Source organism: Falco naumanni, chromosome 4 (genome assembly GCF_017639655.2).
Source record: "Falco naumanni isolate bFalNau1 chromosome 4, bFalNau1.pat, whole genome shotgun sequence".
In the NCBI taxonomy this organism is placed as follows: Eukaryota; Metazoa; Chordata; class Aves; order Falconiformes; family Falconidae; genus Falco; species Falco naumanni.
Genome location: NC_054057.1, coordinates 73766674 through 73791724, shown reverse-complemented (window position 1 = coordinate 73791724; position 25051 = coordinate 73766674). Strand labels below are relative to the sequence as shown.

At 46.5% G+C, this 25051-nt stretch overlaps 1 protein-coding gene across 3 annotated transcripts in view; it reads right to left on the bottom strand.

Annotated features, from left to right (window-relative positions):
- Nucleotides 1–9671: 9671 nt before the first annotated feature.
- GSG1L (GSG1 like) overlaps nucleotides 9672–25051 on the bottom strand; it is a 59773-nt gene continuing 44393 nt past the window's right edge. For 2 of the 3 annotated variants that reach the window (XM_040592772.1, XM_040592771.1), the window contains 2 exons: nucleotides 10982–11587; nucleotides 9672–10493 (listed from right to left, as the gene is read on the bottom strand). In XM_040592772.1, coding sequence (XP_040448706.1) covers nucleotides 10067–10493; nucleotides 10982–11587 — 1033 coding nt within the window. In that variant the 3' untranslated portion in view covers nucleotides 9672–10066. Of the gene's footprint in view, nucleotides 10494–10981; nucleotides 11588–18794; nucleotides 18863–22997; nucleotides 23091–25051 lie in introns of those variants that run through there. The other variant, XM_040592773.1, reaches the window with a different exon arrangement.

Genomic DNA, 25051 nt, shown 5'->3' with positions numbered 1-25051 from the left:
TAATCTGTGAGGAAGTACATGTCATGCTGTCTACTTTTTGGGCTCTAAAAATATATTTTTGTCAGTCTTAATGGTGTAATCTGAAAACCGGGATGCCTGGGAAGGCCTCCACCTTCTGTTTTCATTTTCTGACTTTTTGTCCTTTAATCCAGTAGAATTTAAACAGCAGGGAGAAGCACCTGTCTGTGGACAAGGGAGCAAGTGGTGGTGCAGACAGTGTAAAAGGTGGCACAGAAGACATGGAAGCTTGAGTGTTGCTGAATCAGGAGACTCGTTCTCTTTTGGAGGATGAACCCATAAGAGCCACATGAGCAGCTACATACGGCACCTAAATTAAACCAAGCCCTTCTCATGGCTTAGGCTGGGCCTGGACATAAAACTGCACTTACAGCATTCTGCTTAGGTGATGCTGTGTTCTGTAAGATCTCCTGGTCCTGCTGGGCTTCTGCCACGTTCCCGGTGTGCTGCTTCTTCCCCACGGGGATGCTCAGCCCCGCCGGTTCAGGGATGTGCGCCAGACTGGCAGCACCTGCGGGATCCTGGCAGTGCCAATGGGTGACCGGGTGGTGTGAGACTGGACAGAGATCTTGTGTACCAGGTAACGCAGCAGATCAAGCAACTTGCTGCCAGTGATGATGTGAGGATGAGAGCACAGGTGAGGGAGGGTGAGTGTCGAGTCTTTAAACGCTCTGACGTTACCAGGAAAAGCTCGCTTCTCAGCCTAAGTCCGGTAAGAGCAAACATGAAGTGCTGTATCAACACCTGAATTGTGGCTCATGTGGGGGATGATCTCTGCTTTCCCTTTGATTGACTCAGTGGCTTTTACTGTGTGAGACAGAAGCATTTCCCGTTCCTTCCTGCTCTCTGCCTCCGCAATGCTCGCTGTTCAATACATTTCTATACTGCCCAGGGGAATATAGCAAGTGGTTGGAGTTTGAACTAGCGCTGGTGTGAGCAGACACAGTGCATTGGAATGCCTTAGGCTGGCCTCCACACTCTGGGTCTGCTGGTCCAGGAGGCTGAGCTCTAACAGGAGCCTCTATTCTGTTACGAGTCGCTGAGGTAGCCAAATCTGTTCCAACGGTCTTCAAAAAATGTGAACTCCGGGAGCTGCCTGGTAATGGCTTCACCAGTGCTGTAGGTATCGCAACTGTGCGCACTGCCGCATTTGATGCACCCTCCTGTATTCCCTTTGGGCTTTTTTCGTCATGTCTTTTAGCTGCATCATTATGCTTAAGAGGTCACTCCTTTTGTCTTCCAAACCAGTCCCGAAGGTCCTGTTTGGAACCATTGTTCTGTGTCTTGCCGGTGTGACCAGCCTGTTGTGCTCTTCAGACGTATGTGCTCAGACGTGTTGCAGCGTTAGTTTCATGCCATCTAGTTTCTAATACGTGGGCCCCCACCTGTCCGGGATCTGTGGTGTCACCAACCCCCGTGCTGTGGTCACAGCACAGTGGCTTCTGTTTGCACGGGGCTCTCATACCTAGGGGTGCTGGTGCTGCATGTCTGCCTGCTCAGTTATTGTCCATTCGGAAATGCTGCAGAGATAAGTGTTCGTTGAGATGGGCACTGGCATGTCTCCTCTAAAGAGCAAGGAGGGGAGCAGAGAGGAGTGTAACGGACTGGGAGAATGTTTGCTTCCATTTGAGTGCCAAGGTCCTGGTATTCAGAGCAAAAGAAAGAGGGTTCCTGGCTCAGTGGTCTCTTTGCCCATTTCTGTGACTATTTGCTTGTTTGCTGAGAAATGACTTACAGCCCATGTGAGACACAAACATCCCTTTATCACACAGCTTGTATCACCCTAATGGAATTCTGTCAGCTGAGGATAAAATGTGGACTAAGAAAGCAATTACAGAGTGAATCTCCTAGCTGCAGGAAGAACTGAGGGATGGGGACAGAGTGCCCAGCTGGAGTAATTTCCTGTCCGACTGGCCTCTAAATCTTGCTGGGAAAAGATCAATTTTCCACCCTTGCCTAATAGCATCAGCTCCTGTCACCCCAGCTCAGGACCCTGTGAAGTGCTGCAGTGTTGAGATCTATGCGTAAAAGGAAACATTTGGAATTTGCAACTTCTTTCTTAATAACCTAGAAAATACTGGGAAAGGGAAAACCAAGGCTACAGACCTTCTGTCTGATGGCTTTCTAGTGTTCCTTTCTTTAGCCCCTGGTTGAAGCCGAGGGCTGAGGATCCCAATGGTCAGCAGGATAGGAGTTTCCCAGCCTGAACTGTTGCTTCCAACACTGCATGGTCCTCCAGCCATAGCTCACTGCTTTGGCTCTAATTAGGAGAGGAAAACCACCACCTCGTGATCTGCTAGCAGCCATCCCCAGGTGTACGCTGTTGATTTTTGGAAGATCCCAATTATACAGTGAGACAACAGTGAAATCCCGCCTTTGGCTTTCAACAGGTCTCTTTGGTGCGGCTGAAGTCCACTTGACTCACAAATTCTTAGTGTGCATCTCTGCTCTGTTGCTCATGGGACTTCAAAAAATGCACAGAGTTTGTGCAGGTTTCCTGAGAAGATGGGTATTCCAGGGAACCAGAAATCTAAGGAGATGTATCGGATAGACACAATTAACTTGTGCTCAACTATTACTCCTATGTGTGATCTGTTCTTCCAGAGCTCAGCTTCTCATGTTCCTTAGCTTACCAGGATCTAACTGGAAGAGGAGCTTCACAGTGGGTTTTGAAAGTTCCTCCTGCCTGGGCTAAGCATGTGGAGGTGAATGTCAGAGAAGGCTAAAGGAACTTGGGAATAGCCACGTCTCCATCTTCTCAGCAAAGAAGCTGTTGTATGGGCCAGGAGGAGCCTGGTACCCAGCCGCTGCCTCCTGAGTGTGAGCATGGCTGGGTATTATGGACTGAACTGATTGCCAAACTGTGTCCCCATCAGAACAGCTGGAGCTGAAACAGATGTTGGTCACAGGCTCAGATGGAAGGTAAGCATGGTGGGCATAAGGGTAGGGGGCAATACACAAGAAGCTGCAATGGCTGTGAAGGTTTCTCAGGGAAATGACTTTCCACCCAAGGGGAGCATTGTACTTAGGAGGAGAGATAGTCCCTGTGGTAAAGATAATGAACTAGGAGCAGCTGCGCCCTTTTATCATTTTCACTAAGATTTCTCTTCTGCCTGGTGGCAGCATAAGGTGGCTGCCAGAATAGACGTTTCTGTCTGTAACAAGCTGGGGAAAGAACTTTCATCTTGAGCAAGAGAGAGCTTTCATCTTTCATCAAAAAGGGCGAGGACTGAGGCAGCACCAGCACAGCAGCTTTACTGAGTGTACGGAGTGGTTGGCAGGAAAATGAGTCGGGCAGCATGGCGAGCTGAGACGAGACACTGGTGACTGTCAGCCCTGCTTGCTTACAAGGGGCGCTTAGCAAGTGTAAAACACTGATGGGGCTGTTCCTGCCTACTATTCATGGCTCTGTGCTCCCATTCATTGAAGATATTCCTGGCTGCTTTCTGCAATTATACATTTATTTTTTTTTTTTTTTTTTTTTTTTTTTTTTTTTTTTTTTTTTTTTTTTTACAAATCTTTACCTAGTCTTACAATAATCAGACCAGGTGTCATGGTTTAAACCCCAGCCAGCAGCTAAGTACCACGCAGCCGCTTGCTTGCTCCCCTCCCATGCTGGTGATGGGAAGGAGAACTGGAAAAAGGTAAAATCCATGAGTTAAGTACTGTTTAGTAATTGAAATAGTTGTTAATAATGAAAAGGGCAAAGAGAGAGAGGAATAAACCCCAAGACAGACAGACAAGCGATGCACGATGCAGTTGCTCACCACCTGCTGACCAATGCCTGGCCAGTCCTCAAGCAGCCCCCAGCCAACTCCCCCGGTTTATATACTGGGCATGATGGTCTGTGGTATGGAATAGCTCTTTGGTCAGTTCAGGTCAGCTGGCCTGGCGCTGCTCCCGCCCGGCTTGTTGTGCCCCTCCTCTCTGGCAGAGCACGGGAAACTGAGAAGTCCTTGACTTAGAGTAAGCACTACTTTAGCAACAATGAAAACATCAGCGTGTTATCAACACTACTCTCATCCTATATCCAAAACACAATGCTGCACCAGCTACTAGGAAGAAAATGAACCCTATCCTAGCCAAAATCAGGACACCAGGATACACAGGGCTTCACCTAGGTTGGCTTGGAAAACCTCTAGGGATGGAAGCTGCACAACCTCTCTGGGCAATCTGTTCTAATACGCGACTGCCCTAATAGGGAAAAAGTTTTTCCTCTGTATATACTGATCTCTGTTGTTCCCCACTGATTAAAGGCCTAGATCAGCATGGATGAGGCTTCTGGCATTGCAGAAAGGTCATCTCTGCTGTCGTCATCTAGCTGTGTAATAATAAATTTCATCTCCCAACTATAATTTCAGATTTGCAGATTAGCAGAAGTCTTATGATCTGCTTCTTTCCTGGTCTGCTGGAGGCACTGCTAAAAATAGAGTAAGTAGCACAGCTACCTGAAATGGTGTAAGCCTAAACAGTGGTGAAAACTAATCTGCAACGAATGGTGGTTCTGGCTCGTTTCCAAAGGAATGTTTTTGGATGGCTTGTTATATACTGGAAATTGTTTGGTAAGGATTAGTTGGTGAACAGATGAATCAAACTGACATTTCCATTACCAACAGGGGATCTATCTGTGGCCAGAATTCATGGAGAAGGATGTGGGATGATAGTAAGACTTTTCATTATGTTTAATATTGTCAGAGAAATGAAATAGCTCCTATTATTCATCTCTCTGGGATGGTAACGTATCTGAATATTAACTCAAAATGGGAGATCTGATCAGAACCCAGTGACCCAAGAAGACATTGATATGTATTTTAATCACTCTTTGGGGCACTGAGAAAACTTACTCTTCACAACAAATCTGCAAGAAGCGAAGGTCTGCGTTTCTTAGCACAGTTCTTGGGTGGATCAGGGCATGCTCTGTCCTTGTGTATTCTGTCTGAAATCCTTTGGGATCCCCCAGTGTCACTGTTTTTCCTGGGTGAGTAGCATTAAAGCCCTGGGGAGATCTGCACCTTGGTCATGTGCTTGTGGTTTGAGAATAAGGGTCGGGGGCGACTTGTGGGGCACTTGTTTGCCTGTCAGCTTCCAAGGGAGGAGGGGTCCGCAGGGGAGGACTCTAGCTCATAGTGAAAAAGTAACCACCTATAGAAGCATATGGATATAAGAAGTAGAAAAGGGTCTCTGGGGCAGTTTCACCTTGGGAAACAAAGATTTTAAGATTTAACATGAAAATTAATAAAGTTAAGTAGAACTGGAGTGTGTAAGAGGAGCTAGATATATACACGTATGGAGAACACGTCGTGAGAAGAGGCGTTCAGGTAGGAAGAATGGAGAAGGGATTAATGGTAATTAATGGTACTGCCCAAACCCTTGTGGCTCAGATTTCAGTGCAGATGATGCTGATAATTAATATAAAGATGCTGACAGTTGCCTAAAACTGGTTCTGCTATATTTTAAGTCATAAACCAGAAGGGCTGGTGGACTTGTTTTGCAGACAGCGTTCACATTATGCAGGGATATTATTATTAACAGTACAAAGGGGTAAGCATGAGGTCATAAAATGTGTGATTCAGTGACTGATTTTGACTGCAATTATGCGTTAGAGATATTAATGAGAAGTCGGGAAAGTGAATTGGCAATGCCTGTAGATCTAACCGTAGTAAAGGGCCCTCCAAAACAGCGCTACAGAAACTTTGCCATTTATCTTCTTTATCACTAATGCAGATGTAAATTAAGTTTCTACAGGCTGATTAGCCTGTGGAGAGCTCCTGTCTAGATGATCTCCCAGCATTGTGCTTTTGGGAGATGATAACTCTTCAGATTTTCCTATGGTGGATCCAATCTGCAAATGGTTCCAGCGCAGGTTGTTTGTACAGCTTCTCTCTGTTTGGCTTTTTTTTCTGCCTTTTGGTGGTTTATTTTTTGGGGGGGTGGGTGCATGGCAGTTGTCAGATGTTTGTTGTACTGCGATGGTTTCGTTTCTGCAGCACAGATCTTATTATTTGGTGTCTTTTACTAGAATACTCTCTGATGGGAGGGGTTGGACCAGTTGACCTCCAGAGGCTCTTTCCAGCCTGAATTATTCTGCGGTTCTATGACCAGCATGGATCAGGACCCTCTGTTTAACATAACTTATCTGCTGTAGGATCTGTTCTGCCAACTGAAGCCTACCGAGCCGCAGCACGGTGAATATTAATAGGTTGCTTATTTAACACAATCAATCAGTACAAACTACAGATCGCCTGAGGCTGGAAAAAGTATTCATGTCCTCACACTTCTGGCTAGACATCTGCTCCTGGAGATGGCACAGGGGAAGACAACCTGTGCCATGGCTCTTAGGTCCTCGGGTTATATGCAGGGATGAATACATAACAGACAGTGCATGTTACTTAATAAGTGTAATACTAATGAATCTTTGGCTCTGGGTGTGACTGGAGAATAGCAAATGTATGTAATGCCTGTGGTTCAGAAAGGAAAGAAAAAAAATAATTTAGTCCAGTATTGGGTCTTCAGACTTGAAAGTACGTGTTCGAGGAAAAAAATAGTTCTGTAGTTTAAAGGAGGGTAGATGGAATGCAACATGGATTTTTAGACTAATTTTTCACTAGGTGTCTGATTGCCTTCTCTGTCTGTCTGTACAAGTGAAGGTGATAACATTTTGGAGAGAAGGCTTATTTAGGCTAAGGAGCAATGCCGGCACGGTGCACATCAGCATGAATTGTCCAAGAAGAACAATGGCTGAATCTTTTTAACTGTCAGAATAATGGCACTGTGTAATTACCTTTCTGTCTGAACACCAGGCAGCAAGACCTAAAGTCTTAAGGCAGAGCATGCTTGTAACAGGACACATTTCTGGCAAATGCGGGATGTTAAAAGTGAAAGCAAAAAAATTGCTTTCAGGCCTGTGTATTTAAGATACTGCTGGCTTACGCCTGTTATGCTGACTCGGTTTTGTTACCCTCCAAGGAGAGGGGCTCGTTCTGCAGGTGTAGGCGTTCAGCCTTCACTCTCCTGCTGTGTTTAGGAGTGACCACATTAAAAATCAACAGACTGGACACAGAAGAGCTCTTCAGAATTGTGTTTCTCTTCCCAGCAAACAAGAGGTAAGCAAAGCTGGCAGGAAGAGCTAAGGCTGGTAAGAGGATGAAAGGACGTGGTATTGCACAGGAACACAAACAGCAGGAAGCGCTCAGGAAAATGAATAGAAAATCAGCGGATTTTTCTCCCTGTACTAACATTACGGAAGGCGGCTCAAGTACTGGAGATGTTCACAAAAGTGCAGATAACATAGGAACTGAAAACCAAACTGACCTCGCAGAGGCAGAGCTGCCTTTGAGGTGCAAACAGCAGAGGAGCAGAAGGAAGGAGCAGCCTGTGCAGGACAGATGCGGTGGCTGTGCCCTGCTGCTCTCCCCAGGTTCCCTGCAGCCGATCGCGGGCTGCTGTGGTGGCGAGGAGCTGGGGACAGGCTGCAGAGGACTCAGAAGTTGCAGGTACCTGATAATGACGTGTGGAAGATCTGGCAGGACTGGCCAGCTCTAGTTGGGTGCAAATAACCTGGAAGCTCCACTGGCACAGCTAAATGCTGGGGCTGTCAGGGTGAAAGACCTAATGCACATCTCTGAAATGGGCAGAGGTGAATCGTGCCACAGCTGAGCCAGGAGGAGGACACTGAAACCTGAAAGGGACCTGGAACGGACAATATCTGACAGAACTGGCCTTGATGATGCCAGGGTAATAAACAACTCATAGGCCTGTGCTGGACCTTGTTACTAGTAGGCGTGAGGAGAACAAGGCTAAAAGAGCTAATGTGAGCATGTTGTCCAGCCTCATGAACATGGGATGCCGCAGAGCCTGTTCATATAGGAACAACTGCGTCACGATGTTACAGGCAGAGAGGGCAGGCGATGCAACATACAAGGATTGATATGGCTGATGCCTCAGTTCTGTGTCCACTGGAGATGATGGAAAGCTCTGAAGAGAGGCCTCCAGGTGACTCGGGGTCTGGTCTGTCACAGAAAAGCAAGCCTGGGGCAGCACCTACAGTGCTGTGAGGGGAGGGCAGCCTCTTTGCACCCGCCTGAACCAAAGGGACGCATTTTCCTACAGAAAGATCCAGGAAAGCAGAATATAAATGCTTGCTGGAGGGAGTGCTTGTGTGAGACACTATCATCCCCCCCATGGTGCACAGCACCTTCCAGACAATTTGTCATGAACCTTGACAGTGCTCACCAGAGTGTGTGATCTGCTCTGGGGGATGCTGCACCTCCAGCGGCTCCATCCATCCCACCCCTGACCCCGGCCTGCCGGCGAAGGGGCTGGCTGCGCGGGGAGGTGTCCTGTGCCCTGTCCCTTGCTGTGGTGCTGTGCCATGCTGTGCCCACCCTGCGTCGTGCCGTGGCTGCCCGGTGGTGTGCTGGGCACGGTTGCAGAGCTGGGCTGTGGTGTGGCACAGAGAGGACACGCAGGTGAAGGGCTGTGCCTCTGCACATCGGCTTGCAAGTAACATAAATTGCTAGTAACAAGGAGCTTAAAAATATGCATTTATAAGCCCAGCAGAGAACAGTATAGATGGATCGTGCTGAAAGACAGGTAGGATTGCTCATACAAATGACAGAAGAGCCCAGAAGGTACAGAGTGTGTCCTTGGAATGGACGGCCCCTCCCATCTCTGAAGATGTCTGGAGCCGTGGTGACACAAGGAATGATCTGCTCATTATTTTTTCAATTTTATTTCCCACCCCCCCCTCCCTGTTGTTTTTGGAATAAACTTAAGAAGTGGTTTATATCCCGGCAGAGGGAAAGGTAGGCTGAGCTCACAGGTTACTTTCTGCTCCTCTTGCCGTCCTGTGGCCTGGCAGAGAGCCGGAGCAGTGTGCAGGATGGACACATGCTGGGGTGTGATGTCTGTGTCACATTGAGACCAGGGAAGTGACTGTTCCCAAGAAATGTCAGTGACTCTCTGAAAGGTGCTGGGTGAACCAGTAGGGTAGGGAAGCAGTATCTTCCATTGGTACCAAGCAAAGTGGCACAAGCGCATCCCTCCAGGTCTCTTCAAAGAGAAACCACAAAGAGAAAGCAGGCTGCAAGGCCAGCCCTGTGAGCAGAACCTGATGGACAAACTGTTGCTCATCCATTGCACTTTGCTGGGTCCCAGACGTGGAAGCAGGAGCTCCAGGGCCATTTTCCTCCATGTCCTCCATGACCAGCAGCCTCCTTCCCTGGGGCAGGCTCCGCAGCAGCAGGGCCAGCCTTCCAGCATCATCGTCACGGGGAGGCAAAGCACGGCTGGTAACACGTGTCTGCTGCTCTGTCAGCTCAGTTGTCAGAGGCTGGGAGAGAGGGAGGTCACAGACCTTTCCCTGTTTCACTAGCGGGTTGGTGATTTAGGGGCATATTGCACACTTTTATGTCCTGGCCCCCAGCGAGGTGGAATGGAGACCTGCTCGGGGGTGCTGGAGCTGCTGACCTCTCTGCCCTGGTTTTCCTCCCGTGTAACTCAGCAATGCAGATGGGCAGGGGAGGGTGGTTTGCTGCATGTCCAGGTTTCATCCCAGTGTGTATTCAAGGTAAGATGATTGATTAGATGTGCAAAGCATTTTTAGAGGGGAAAAAATAAAAACAGAAGAACAGGCACAATTTTCTAACAAGTAATGTCATTTAATGAATGATATACTCTAGAAAATAGAAACTACCCAAGTGCTGGTTGGTTGGTCTGTTTGGGGGTGGGAGAAGGCCCTTGCCTGGACATACACCGCCTTCTCTGGATTCTTTTGTCAGCATTTGTAGTTGCTGGAAACAAGGAAACGTTCATATATTGAAAGACACACTAAGGGGGCAATTTTTTTCTATAACATAGGGAGTATGCAGAATGCCTTCCCACCCTGTCTCATTGGGCAAGTGGCATGAAGGGCTCAGAGCTCACCAGCGTCGTTACAGATGATTCATACCTAAAAGGGATGGACTCAACCAGCGGTACCTACCACAGTTCAGTCCTCTAAAATCAGCGGAGGCTTCTCACGTTGCAGAACATCTTGCAGGGTCTGGTGTTACTGCACATCTTTCTGAGTGCTTTTCTGCACGTGTTGGGTCTCTTCCCTCAAGGTCTGGCTGCTCATTGCAGGGAATATGCTTTTCAGAATGTCACAGTACACCGTGTACAGCTCTGGGTCTATTTTGGGCTTGGGCAGAGACCGGGACTTGCAGGCCTGTTCGGTGACTGAGTGCTGTAGCAAGTAGACATCACTGAAGAGCGCGTTTAGGATCTTGTGTGCAGCCTTGTAAGGGTCATCCTCAAACTGCACCATTGCCTTGAGCTCCGTCAGGGTATAGCCGTTGTAGCGCTTGCTGTCTTCAGCCAGGGGCTGCACAGTCTCGCCAATGTGTCTCACCTTCCACTTCAGGCATTTCAGTTCGTCTTTTACATCTTCTAGTTCTTTCTCCATGGCTTGGAATTCCTTCGTGGTTACAAATCTCCTGCCAAGGAAAGAAGCGGCAGACACAGTGTGGAGTTCAGAGGCTCAGAGGGGTGGAATCGGCGCAGCTTGCCGGGGCTCAGACCGCAGGGCCTGCGGGCCGGGCCGGGAGATACCAGCCACGTCACTGCGCTCCGGCCCCAGCTCTGGTCTGCCAGCTTTCGCAGGAACAGCAGAGTTTCTCTCCGCTAGCACAGGGAGAGGTGGGCTTTCTCATGTGGAAGGCAAGGAGGTGCCGTATGGCTGTGCCCTGCTGGAGGGGCTGATGGCAGGTCTGGAGAGCTATATGAATGTATGGCAATGCGGTATGTTGCTTCTTGGAGAAGAGGGTTTAGTGGGGAGCACAGGGTAGTTACTGCAAAACAGGTGCTGGGAACATCTACGTCATAAAAGATACTTAACTTTTTTCTTTATGAGGGGCTCTTAATGACCCTATACAAAGTTGAGTCATTTGAAGACCTAAGACATGTGTATGGTCTGGATACGTACCTTTCGTGATCAGGATCTTCCAGATCTGATTCAAAACCCTTTCCTGTATTCTTTAATCCAGCTTTAGAATAGCCAGGAGACTGGGAACTCTCTTCAGGAGTCATTGTTGCTGGAGGCCTTGTGCTTTTCCTGGTTGGGGTCAGTGTGTGATCTGATGCTGAAGCTTGTACGTTTTGTGCTGTGTGAGGACAAAAGGTATAGAAGGAGGTTGCATTGATCCCTGGGCTGCCTGGAGAGGAGTCAGAGTATTGCTGTGGCTTGGCTGAGCTGGGTGTTAGACTGAGCCTGGGGCTGGCCGGGCAAGGTACTGCAATAGTCCTTGCTCCGAGTGGGCTGGAACACAATATTGCTACATTTTTATCTCTTTGCTCAAATGGTTGAGGGTTTGGTGATTCTCCTAGGGCCAATCTAGTGATGGAGGTAATGTCCAGCAGGGTTTGATCCTGAACCATGGAGATCTGGCTGGTTGGTTCTGATGAAAGCGAAGAGCTGCTTGATGTGTTGCTGGAAGAGCTTGGCGTAGCGAATGAGGGTATTTTCTGAGCGTTATGGTCACTCCTGTTCCTCTGCGTGCTAGTGGCATTTAGAGCTGGGTGTTGTGAAGCCCTAAAGAAAGACAAACAGACACTTTTTCCTCTGGACTGGGCTAAAGGCTTATAAGACAATTTTAAGCCTGTTTCCCATAACTGCATTTCCCCACAGGCTGATTTGCTTCTTATGTCTGTATAAAACCCTTGGCTTCTCATGACCAGGAACAAAGTGTTTGAGAATAAGGCACGGTAAGTCCAGGACCAGCTCCTCCCTGTTGCTAACCAAGCGTTTTTCAGCTATTATCAGTGTGATAATCACTGGTACATCAGTGTTCTCCTGCCCAAAAGCCATACAGCTCTGTGGGAACCAAGGATTTAGTGCGGGGGAAGGACAGGAAGGGAAGCAAGCTACTGGCATATTGACTCTGACAAATTCCAGTAAGTGCAAAAGGGTAAAACCTGGCTGGCAGGTTGCCACAGCACCTGCCCTTGGTTTTCTCTGCAAAGTGTGAAGATGCGCCTTCACCTCGGACCCAAGCGCTTCAGGTTTCTGGTGGCTCTGCACAGTTACCCAGTCCATCAGGGGATGCATAAACAGGCAAGATAAAAACAGAAGGGCAGCACAGAATGACACCATTGTTCCTGCAGTGACATTATAGGATGTTTCTTTTATACAGCTTAGTGTGTTAAGGACATTTCTCCCCGCTGCCTCCCCCAAGCTGTAGCCTGTGTACGGGGCTGACCAGCTATTTTAGGTGGCTGGCAAAGCCAGCCATGTGGGATGCCAGACTTCTCCTCCTCAGTATTGTTTCCTGTACTTTTTTCCTGGCTGCTGCCAGGCAGGAGACATCCCAATGCTTTTCTTTCTATGGCTAAATTTTACTTAGTTTGGCAAGACTGGTGGCAAGAGAGGAAGATGTACCGCTGTAGACTGGGGTTGTGCCTTGACCTTGAAGGGGAACATGAACATACCCACTGTGCAGATCACGATACAGGATTTCTAACAGCCAAAGGACATGACAAACTTTTGTAGCAGTACCAGTGACCAACCGAGTCTTCTCATGCATCTGGTATATTCGTCTGTCTCTTGTGGTGGAAGACAGCAGAGAATCCTGGTAGGGATGGGTTGTATGAGATCTAGCGCATGAAGTCCTGTCCTGTTAGTATCGGGGTTTGAATTAGCTACATATTCACATCTCCACCTCCCTGCACCTTTCTCAATGTTGGATGCAATTAAATACCACATTTTTAAGGTCCTAAAGAGCATGCCCCACATCTATTGGCTTCAATAGGGTTAATCAAGGCCTTTGCTAGATCACAGTGTAATTATTAGGTTTAAATTAAATTTAGAGGTTTTATAATTGGGAAAGCAAAGCTACTGTATAAGAACAGAACCAAGAAAGAAGCATAAAACTAGTTAGATGAAAGGCAGGAGAGAAAACCAGAGCACACATGTCAGAGGGAGGCTCCGTCCCCAGAAGTGCCTTGCCTTCATAAACTGGCTGAACAGGGATGGAAGACAAGAATTGCCAACTAGATACAAGGAAAAGCTTTTTCACCCTGAGGGTGTTCAAACACCAGGACAGAGGCCTAGAGAGGTTCTGGGGTATCCACCTTTGCAGGTGTTCAGTACTCAGCTGGGCAAGGAACCCAGCAGCCTGATCCAGCCTGGTCCAATGGACATGTAGTGGGCAAGGGACTGGACCAGAGACCTCTGGAGGCCCTCTCCACCCTGTGTTATTCTGTGCTTTAGTAGTCTGCTGCCTTCTCTGAAAGGAACTTATTTCCCCCTCTAGTTTCCCTTTCTCCTTTCACTTTTCTTGCCTCTGAGTCCCACCTCACCATCCTTCTCTTCCACTGGAGCCTCTGGGCTGTCCTCTTCCATATTGACTTTATAGTGCTGGTTGCAGGATAGTCCCTTGTAAATACAAAAGGTTTTAAAGGAAAAATCGTGTAACTCGCAGCCCCCTGGCTCAGGTGGATTGCTTCCCCTTCTTTGCAGGAGTCCGGCCCCGGGTGGCGTGGGCTCTGCGGGCCAGGGGAGCCTGGATCCGGGCATCCTCATGTTACCTTTGGAAACTGAGCTGCTGTTTCTCAGTCTCTCCTGAAAGCAGGGAATGATGGCTCAGAGCGTGTTTGGTCGTGCTGTGGGAGTGTTCCGAAAGCTGGAATTTGGCACAGGTGAAGTGTGAAGCTGATTGTTCATTTCTCTCCAGAGAGTCTCACAAACCTGGTAAAGGTGCGAGGACCTGGAGCCAGAGCTTCTGGCCCAAGGAGCACGTCCCCGCGCCCCAGGGCAGCGACGGGGGAGAGCTGGCTCTTGGCACATGGGCTGCTCTGGGACCAAGAGGAGGAGTGGAAAAGGGGGATCTTCTGGCTCAAATAACACAAATTTACTTAAAATTATTTAAATCAGAGCTGAATCTCGGGCATTGGTTAGTCTTCACTACAAAACCCCACGTTCAGGAAATACTTTTTTGCTGCAGCAATGTGTAGGAAACTTATTCTGACAAGAGCAAACCCCGTTTTAAGGCAACTAAAATAAAAAGGCATGTTTAAAATTTTTTTTGTTAAAAATATATGTATTTGTCCTCAAATATCTTACAGTGTAAAACTACCTGAACGTTAAGTGAGCAACAATCCCTACTTGCATTCCAGGGGGGAAATATAATATGCACAGCAACTGAAAGGCTGTTTGGGTGCATGTACAATCCCAAATACTTCATTTCACATCTTTAGCAGTGTTGGATAGGGTTATCTTTTTTGTGGAAGGTGGAATTTTTGTTTTAGTTTGGGTTTTTTGGTTTTGGGGTAGGTATTTTTTGGATAAATCCAGGATTAGCTGTAGGAGATGGAACATTTATTGAAAGATACAATTTAAAAGTGTGACAGAAAATGTGTTTTGTAACTAATCTCACTGAAATTTATGTAAGAAACTTTTCCAATTCACCTGTACACTAGAGGAAACAAAAAAATATTATGAACTATGACTTTATTTTGCTTTCCTTTTCCACTCTTTAATTTTCACTGACTGCAGCACTGAACATGGGCCTGAACTTACTTTTATCATCGCGCTTATCTCAGAAGCAGAGGAACTGGTTGCTTAAGAAACAATACGAAGCTTGTTAAAGCAAAATGTCAGTTTGGATTTTAGCAGAGGTAAATGAGGACAGAGCTGAGACTTATAACTTTGGAGTTGTCTAGTGGGCAAGGGTTTGCCTGAAGACAGGAAAGAAATTCCCATTGCTTTCAATATAGCAAGGCTGGATCTTAGATCTGTAACCATGGTGCTTTATCAGAATGGATTTTTTTCCACCTGTTTTTATGTAGTGAATCACTATGAACTGAATAAATTACAGGAAGAATTGCAAGACCTGGAGTTGCAATCAATGCTGACATGAAATAGGAAGGTGATTGCAGCTGTCAGGTACCTCCACAAGGAGAAACCTTGACTCAACTTTGAGCGACACTTCAAATGCGTCAAGCCCTTGTTGTCTGCCTTCTTCCAGCCCTGTGCTGCTCAGCATATAAAGCATGTTCCCCGTTGTCAGAGTGACCTTGTCTGCCGTCTGTGCCTTGCCCTCTCCAGCTGAGCTTGTGCAGTAGGCTTTTTGTAGCACTGAATTTGGAGACATTTGAAAGTTGCCTGTAAATCTGGCACCACTTTGCTTCTGTGACACTTGTGACCAAGAAAAAACAGTGGATACTATTTTTTTTTTTATGAATTATTTTCACCATGTTTTAAGTCTAGAGTTCTTCTCATGATCTTGTCTGAATAGAAAGAAATGACAATATGTTTTACAGTGAAGCACTGAGGGGCTGGTTGCATAAATTTTACTGTAGACAGCCAGGGTGGGAGGATGGTAGAAGAGCTGTGGGATGGACCCAGGGGAAATGCCTGCAGGGTGATGATATGAGAATAAAATTATTTTTTTTCAAGGCCTCCTCTTTGTCAGGTGACTGTCCTATAATGCCCACACTGCCAAAACCTTATTATTTTTTTAATGCTGAATTAATTTTGAATAGTCTTTCAGTGTCCTACAAGAAAAGCTGGTGTCCCAAACCCTGGGTTTATCTGCCTCAAATAACAACCAAGTCTTGTAGCCACAGATGGTAAGAATCTGCTGTTTCCTGCTCAGCTCTTGGCTCTTCTGAGCTGCCCATCCCCTCTTTGGCTTTGCCACCATACCTGTCCCTCTTCATCCTATGTGATGTTTCTCTCACCTCTCTCTTACCCCTTGTTCTACAGCTATCACCCATGCCTCTCCCATCCACCTGGTGGGTCCCAGGCACATCGATCTAAGCAGCAAGCTCACCATATGAATGCCTAGAGCTGGGAGAAGACTGGAGGAGAGGGTGGAAGTGGCATGGACATACAGATGTCTGAAATCAGGTACGATTGCTGTCTGAAGCCTAATAACAGTGAGCTTTTCTTGGTAATAAATAACTGCAAGCAAAAAAAAAAAAATCCTAGTGTAAAACTTGTTGTTTTCCTGTAGTCACCGTGCACAAGCTGTGCATTGAGATCTCCCAGCCCTGCACATCTGAAGGAAAAAGTCGAGATCTCCAACGTCAAAAATGACAACAAATAGACTATTAAGAATGGTTGAGCTTTGTTATGAAGTTAGAGCTTTGCAATGGAAATGCTAAATTTGGTATGAATGAAATATGACTGGGGATACTAGGTGTGCAAGGGCCAGTGCCATATGTTTGCACAGGAAGGCAGCTTGGAGGATGCCAATTTGTAGCTAGAGTTTCCTGATGCTCTTCTTAGCCCAGCTCAGGCAGGTTTAAACCCTGTTAAAGGAAAATTATAGTTTTGTGATGGATATTAAATAGTTTAATACAGAATTGTCAAGACTGAATATTGCATTGCCCTGATCAGGGGTCCTCTGGAATCAAGCTTCTGATGAAATTCATAATTTAAGGCTACTTCTCAAAATGGATAGCTTACTCTCGCCAACAGAGGAACCTGAGATCCTGCTCTGGTCCTGGCTTGGCATAGGCCCTTCTTGCTACCTGCACTCTCACAGGCCTCCTGGGCTACTCACAAACCTTTAATATTCTCTCTTCTAAAATCACCTGGCCAGCTGGTGTTCGTCTTCTATGACTGCTCAGTCTTGTTCTTTTATTTAAAGTTTTTTCTCTTTCACTCTATAGCAGCACTCCCCCCAAACCCTTGCCTCTCAACAAGGACCAGATGCTCTGTTTTGTCTTTGTAGACATGATGGCTGAGAATGAGTGAATATTCCTTATATGCTCTTTGGTTCAAACCAGAAGAGCCTCAGAGCATTTCTGAGGGCAGCAGACAAGACCTCCAGGGAATGAAATGCTGGTTGAAGTGAACAGATGAATAACTTCTGGTGATACCTCCTTGTGTCCTGCTGGTACAGGACCACCGCCGTGTGAAGTGTTCAAGGAGAGCTCAGAACGATCTGCTGGCATTTACCCTGCTAGCGCAATGCAGGTGGTGTGTTGGCCAAGCAATGGTGAGGTCTTGGTCTGCTCTAGGTGCTGTGCCCTCCTCTTCCATCCCAGCAGGCCCCTGGATAGCCAAAGGGCCAGTGTAACCTTTGTGGCTGCTCTGACTTTTAGCAAAGCACTTCTCATGTCATTCTCCTGCCACTAACGCTTCTCTGCTGGCCATGAGCCCGTTGCATGGGTAATGCGACAAAGAGTGGGAGTGCAGGAAGCTAAAAACAACATTAAGGAGGATCCTCTGCTCAGGTACAGGCCAGTTATGGGGCTTGTTCCAGGAAGACTTTCATCTGAAGGTTGTGAGGCTTTGTGCCATCCTGAGCAGCAGTAACGAATGTATTTTCCTCCCTAACAAGCACAAATAATGAAGATTCTAAAGCTTAGGTTGGATTCATACCTAGTGTGAACTGAGAGCAGAACTTCACTCATGTCACTTTATAAATATTGATCTGATTTTTTTACGATAGGTAGCTGGTGTGAAGCTGAAACTGATGTAATATTGAAGAATGGCCACTGTTCTTTAACCTGATAGCGGAGTTCTCATTTGCAGTTTGCTTTTGCAGCGCTATCGGCTCACCTGTGGAGGTAAGCTGGGTGTCCTTGAACTTGAAGTACTGAGGCAGAGCTGGGCAAAGGACCAATAGACCCTTGTTTCTATTCCTTGGAACACCTAATGTCAAGAATTGTTATTCATTCTTTGAAACAAAGACCTTTGGACAGTCTTTGTAATGAAATGAGCATATTTCAGCACAAGCCAGTAGCTTGGCAAGTGGGGAATTTTCTTGGGAAATATGACCCAGATCCGTTTTGTACTAATAGACATTTCCAGGCCCGTGAAAATGAAGGATGTGGATCTGCTTTCCGAAAGGTCCATAACTGACATGGCATTCAAGGAGCAGGAGTTACCAAGTGAGCTGATGCCAAACCAAGCTGGAGAGCAGTGCTAGCCCTGTCCTGCCTGTGGGGAGACCACTTGCAGTGACATGGGACTGCAGAGCTGTTCCAGCAGGTCTGATGAGGGAGCAGGACCCTCAATTGTTAGGGTTATGGACACCAAGCTTCCATGCGTATGTGGCTGAGACGTGCATCTCAGCAAGACGGAAGCAGCAAAATGCTATGAGGTTTCCAAATTTTCATAGCACAGAGTCAGCAAGTCACTTTCCCAAGCCTCCCTCCTGCTGAATGAAGGATCGCTTGCTTTCTCTGAAAGGAAATAGATGCATGAAACTGCCCACATCTTTCCTGGAGAGTAAAGGAAAAGTGTAGTATTCAGAGCAGGGCAGGAGCCATGCTCCAATAGTGCTCCGTACATTGAACCACTGATTCCCATAGCTTAAAGTAAGAATTTTTGCAAACGCTGAATAAAAGCATAGCAATTTTCTGAGTAAGTGCAAGAAATGGCATTAATTACACTAAAGTTATTGTCTACCAAAGCTGCTTTCAATCATTTTTATATTCAATAGCATGCATCATCATGAATTGATGATAAATATAGATGAAAAAAGGTAGTGATAATGAAAGTTATACAGGTGTAAATTAGAGCATATTTTTAAACTACTATGAAGTCACAGCTTCTTGAGATAACATAAAATTATAGGGTATGTGCACATCCTAAATTGAATCTTGGAGAATTTTGCACTGTTCGTATGCTAGTTGATTATCATTTGGGCAATGCTGTCTGGCAAAGTTACAAACCTCTATTTCCATAGCTTCCTACTCCAAGCCTTATTCTTAACCCCAAGGAGCCAGCATGGGGATGGTACAAGCCATTGTGTATCGGACATATTCGAGCCATGGTCACTTACTATTTGGGGAGCAGCTATGGAGGCACTGTAACCTCAGGTCCCCAGCCTCAGCCCTCTCCTCCTCAGTCCTGGAAAAGAGAATATAGAAGTAGCACCTTTAACAGAAACAAAGGCTGCTCCCAAACATACAGGAATGGAAGGGTCAGAATCAACATGAGCACAACATACCTGGGCTCCTCCATCTATAGCCAGCCAGGCCCATTATGGAGTTCGTAACGGTCTCAGGAAGGACTCGGTTCCATTGGCTTTGCCCCTCTCAGGGGAAAGCTCATGTAAAGAGGCCATGGGGGATAGAAATGAGGGGCTCAGGGCTGCGTCTCTCCCACTCTTTCACTCTTCAGGATGCATCTAAGTGTCGGGGACTAACAGCATTGTACAGTACGTGTGTGTTGGAAGTGGGTGTATTGGTAGTGCTACACCATTTAAGTGCCAGTCCGTGTAATTTTCCAGAAGGAACGGCTCTGCAGATAAACTTTCCTGTGTTGCAGAATAAAGTACAGAACAAATCCAAGGCAGAACATTATAGTCATCCCTGTGTGCTAATGAAAGGTGGATAGTCAGATTGGAAATTCTTACTGATGTCCCTACAAAAAGATACTGACTCTGTAAACGGGAGTTATGGTAGGTCAGTAGCTTAAAATCTGTTCAGATATCTAGGGGGCTAAAGAGGAAACTGGAGCAAAAGTTTGGCATGTCTTTGGAAAGCATTGGTATGATCTGCACAACACCTTAAATGAGTACAATGGAGTTAGAGAAAGCAAGCTGTGAGTAAGCTATATTACAGAAAGGTACAGAAAAGCAAAAAAAAAAAAAAAGCATATGTGAATGATGATTTGAGAAGTTCTGATTCTCACAATGTTGGGAGTAGTCCTGATTTATTATCTCTGCAACAGCCTTGGACCTGCCGTCTGTTTCAGACTGCTCCTAGCACTTCAAACTGACATTTTCCATCCCTGCAGAGACATTTTTGTCTGCACTAGTATCAACGGCAGTTTGAACTTTGTTCACTCTAGAATGTCCCCGGTAGCATCTGCCTGACATTGGGTTGGTTTTGCAGACCAGAGCAAGGGCCCCATGGGGAAGGGGGCTGCTGTGGAGCGGCTGCCATGCCACAGCGGGCGTGGGTGGCCACCGCGAGCTGGCAAACGCTGCGCTGGGCTGAGTGCACGGGGAAGGCTGCATCTTCCAGATTTACTTGCTAAATTTGTATGGTTTGACAGCACCTAGTGAGATTTGCTTCTCAGGGAGAAAAAGGCGGGTTGGCAGGCTGGGGACAGCCCTGTGCTGAGCTCTGGGGTCCCCCTTCCCACCAGGCTGGGTGGGCTAGCCCCCCGTCTGCAGCGGCTGCAGTCCCAGAGGGGTGCACCACCCCCGCCTCACACAGCCTGACCACATATGGGTGCGTTTCCAAAAGCTGCTGCTCTTTCTCCTCTCATCAGCAGTAAAAGAGGGCGATGGGTAACGCCAGTTTCCTCATACCGCTTCACAAACTTGTTATTCCCCGCTCAAGGTGATGACTAGGTCTCCACGAGGAGCTCACCTGGATTTGACTGGCACCCTTCCAGGGCCCCTGTCCCTGACCCCTGGCTTCAATCCTCATGTACTGTCACCCCAAGCCTCTATGTTCCCTTGCCCCAGACCTTCCTCCCCGTAGCTACAATCATCCCTGTTCCGGCAGCTGTGGCTGTCACCCCAGGGTCTCCATCTGCCCCACTAATGCTTTCTGCCTTTCCCCAGCATACCAAAGAAGCAGAGAGGAAAGTTTTCCTTCTTTACCTGAAAGCAAAGTCCACCAGAGTTCTGGGAGCAGGGAAAGGTGGTGGGGAACAGTTGAAAGGGTTTTTTTTTAATATATAAAAAAAGGAAGGCAAGAAACCACGGACAAATTTGGGACAGACATTCAGTGTGAATCACCTAGCTGCACTGTCCCTTGCCTGAATGGGTGCGACAGTAATGTTGGTGTAGCCAGTTGGTCCAAAATTCACAGTTCTTATGAATGTGTCCTAATTATTACACAGCCATTTGAACAAAGCTGCTAAAACTGCTGCATCTACTGCTGATTTCCATCTTGCCTTCCTCTCACTGTCTTTTTAGAACCCCCAAACTAGACGATTGCACATCTATTAGATGTTACATTGAGAAAGCTGAAGATGTGGTAGTCCGAGTGCACTGTAGTGAGTGCTGCACTGGAGAGGTTACCCCAGACCCCTGCTTGTGGGCCTTACGGGTACACTTGTGCAGGGTGGGGAGGAAAGTGTGGGATGGCATGGTGTGACCCCGCTGTGCAGCAGCTGCATCTCGTGGCAGCCAGCAGTGGCAAAGGGGTGGCAGCCGGCAGTGGCAAAGGGGTGGCAGCCCTGGAACCGCTACCTACGCTGCAGGGCACTGCAGAAGCCAGATAGCTGGGCAGTGGAAGAGGAGAAGGTCCTAGCACGCTGACATCCCTTCAGCTGACTGTCACAATCAGCTTATCAGACTATATAGGTGAGAACAAAGAATTCTTGTCCCTTTGACTTATCTGGAAGGAGCCTCATAGCAAAGGAAGCAGATGTGGAGGTTCCTTCCCTGCTGGCTGGGGTGAACCCTTAGACAATGGACCATGCTCGAGATCATATGGGGCAAGTCTATTCATGTGAAATGGAGAAGGAGAAATTGAGAGGGAAGAAAGAGAGATAACCTATTATGAGCCGACACCTAATAAACTAAACAACTGAAAAAGGTGAGCAAAAGTTATAGACAAATATTCAGTTAAAAGAAAAACCAGAGAAAAAGGGAGAACAGCCAATAACAGGACAAAGAGTGAAAGCTGACACATTGCAGATAATTCTACTGACAATGTTATAGAACACTTAATGCATGAATAACACCTCCAATCTTGTATCATTTACTTTTTCTGCTTCCAGTTACTCTGAGGGCTATCATAGCTTTTATGTCTGAAAAGATATAAGATCTTTTGATTTTATGGTGTGAGCTACAGTCTATTTTGTCTGGACTTTTCAAAGTATCCCAGGCCTCAGAATGAAATGATTGTTGAATATAACACCATCAATCTTTGATTTTTTTTAGCAGCCATTTAAATATTTTCCCAGTGAGAGAAACAGCGAGATGCTTGGCTATTGAGAGACAAAGTCTGTGTCTTTGTGGTCACAGGGAGTCAAGAGAATTTGGCTGTCTCTCTGTAAGCTGTCTGTTTACAACTTGCTTGTGCTTACATGTGGACTTAGGGCTGGATAACTGTATGTGCTTAAGGTGGAGTCAAACCAGGCAGTGGAGCAGCATTTGGGGTGTACAGAGATATTTATGTAATTCTAAATGTCTTTCCTATGTTCTGCACCACTGAGGCAGTTCTTAGGATGCGGAGACCGAAGTTAACGAGCAGCAGTAATGCAGACTGTCTGAGGCTGACGTGCTAGGGGAGGGGATGGGATGAGCTGATGGAGAAACTCAGGTCAGGACAACATGCCAGGCATTGATGTGGCTCATCCCTCATCTCCTGCACTGGGTGGTGAACATGGTGCACACTGGTTGAACTGGGAGCTCTCAAGGGAACATTTCAGGTCTTTCATCTAATACATTGCTAGTAAATCTTCTGTTGTTATGTGCAGTTACATGCGATTAAAATTAAGTGAAATACAATAATATTATGTTTGACATAGTACTTGCAATATTAGCAGTTTTTATTTTACTGTCAGTATTTTTCATAAAGTAAATTTCTTCTCTGGGAACAGGGACCTGTAGAAGAATATTCCAACAAAAAACTTTTCTGAGTTAAAATGCGGCTAACTCTTTTCTTCCCTGTCTCCCAGAAGATAAACTGCAGCTATTGGGAATGATGATAAAGCTTTAACTTTCACTAGAAATATATTGCTTTTAGAAAACTGCCTATTGCACAAAGTTTATTCAACACAGAGGCTAGATGCGTGCGTACAGTGGGTGCTGGATGTGTACTGAGGCAAAGGAACATGCAAAGAGGGTAGCAAAATGTGCAAAATACCTGGAAGGAAGAAAGGCTGCAGGGTTTTATTTATGAGATATGAAAAGGAATATGGAGGTGTAGGAGTAGGAAGGAATGTGAAGTATCCCTGGGTATATATAAGCATAGGAAGGGAAGAGAATTGAAGTTATTTGCTATTTGTGCAAAGGATGATGGGAGCGAGGGGAAGCTGTGTGCTTGCTGGGACTGTTGGCACCCACAGCACGTACCGACACTGTGTTGCCAATTGATGACCCCTGGACGCCCAGCAGTCCCAGAGGATTCCCTGGTCACAGTAGTGAAGGTGATCATGCGTATGATAACTTAAAAAAAAAAAAAAAAAAAAGTCATGCTGCACAGTTTAAATCTCTAAATTGATCCCATGGTAACACTCTCTCTGGGCTTCTTATTATGTATTCAGATACAACAATTAAAATAATGTGATATAAAAAAAGAAAGTCATAATCATGAAGTTTGGGAACACCACATGCTTGAGCTGTGTTTGCCAAGTGCGTGTGGAAGGGCTTGGAGGATGTGACCGATAAATGCATTGTTCACACAAATTCAAAACGAGCACGGAAACTGGAAGGACAGAACAAAACATCCAGCCCAGTCATAAAGCAAGTGGTAGAGACAGCGTTGTCTCTGTACACTGGTCAGGGTGGCTCTGACCAGTATGCAGAGCAGTCACAGGGAACAGGCTGTTCTGTATGTGTGTTGCCTTGTATGGAGCTGGTTTTGAATGAAACGTATGAAAGAAGAGTTTAAAAACACATTGCTTTGTATGGCCGAGGAGGGGCTTGTCACTCGCCTTGGGCATGTGTGTGTTAAATAGCCGGCTAGTTCCGTAGGTTGAGTTCAAACCTTCCTTCCAAGAGACCTGAAAAACCCTCGATGCTGTGTTTGGTTTGTTGTCTTTCTTTGGGGCCCTTCACCTGTTCATCTGGTGTGTTGGGGTGAAGCCCTCTCAGACTGAAAGGAGAGGGGGCTGTGTAACATGGTGAATGCATGAGGAATCAAAAGCAAACCACACAATGCATATGTGAGATAAAGGGGGTTACAGTCCTCTATGCCATTAATGTTTTGCGCTGTTTACTGTTCCAGAAAGGGTGGCAGGGGTACTTTATCAAGTTTCCTTAGCATTTCCAGATAGAACTCAACATGTTATTTACAATTCTGCTGGTCTCTCATCTGCAATTCTCACTTCAGTAATTTGTCTGACTGTTTTCCCTTGGCTGAGTGTTTTCCCTCACTGTGTGTTGGTTTCTCCTGAGGCACATGCTGACCACTTTCTCTTCACTGTGTTTGAGGGTTTTTTCTCACACACAGAATTTTTTTAAATTCAGTGTCAACCTCTAAATGCAAAATTAGAAAAATCATGGTGGTTTGAATCATTTCGCTCATCCTTCCAGACTGTCTGAAACGTAGAGTGAAAATTGGAAGTTGGCTAAGGAATAACTGTAAGAATAGGGACTATTAGTTTAGGTTGGGTAACCAAAGCAAAGTAACAAGCATGGAAGTTCTTTAGTTCTTCCTGCTCAGGGGAGCTCCTCACTTCACTACTGAAATGTCTGATCGTTTCAAATTTTCTGTCTCCCCAGAGCTTCCCAACCACTCTTTTCTACCACTGAGAAACTGCCACGTTGGTCAGAAGAACAAGAACGAATCCTCCTTATGTTCTCTGACCCCGAAATATCTCTATGTAACTTCCAACAATAGGCTTTTGGTGAGGATTCTCTGTACTTATCAGCTCCTCATTCCATGAAGGTACCCCTGTGGAGTGCATCACACCTTCCCTGCTGTGTGAGGTCAATATTTGTGTGTTCTTCACATTATGCAATTCTAAGCAAAGCCTTAAACTTATCATAAAAGAATAAGGGCAGCAAGTATCCCAGCACAGCCACCTGGGCCAGCTAAGAGTGCAAGGGGTCAGCGGTGCGGCAGGTGGGCAGCGTGTGGTGATGGGCAGAGTGAAGGAGCATCTGGGCCTTCAAGGCTCAGGCAGGACTTAGAGCCTGTCTAAGGCCCTGGCAGCAGCGTGGGTGGCACTGTGTGGATGTTTCTGCAGTGCAAAATAATGTATGTGCTGTGCTTGTGTGGAGAAGCTCAGGAGGATGAGTTGTGTGGAGGAGCCTAGCATGAGTTGTAGGCATGTGGCTATGGAAGATAGCAACTCCAAAGTGGCTGGAAGATGTCTCAGCAGCTGTTAGGATTATTGGGAGGTGCCTTTTACACATGCTGAGAAAAGACGGCTGTAACATTTGTTTCCCCACAATTTTACCTT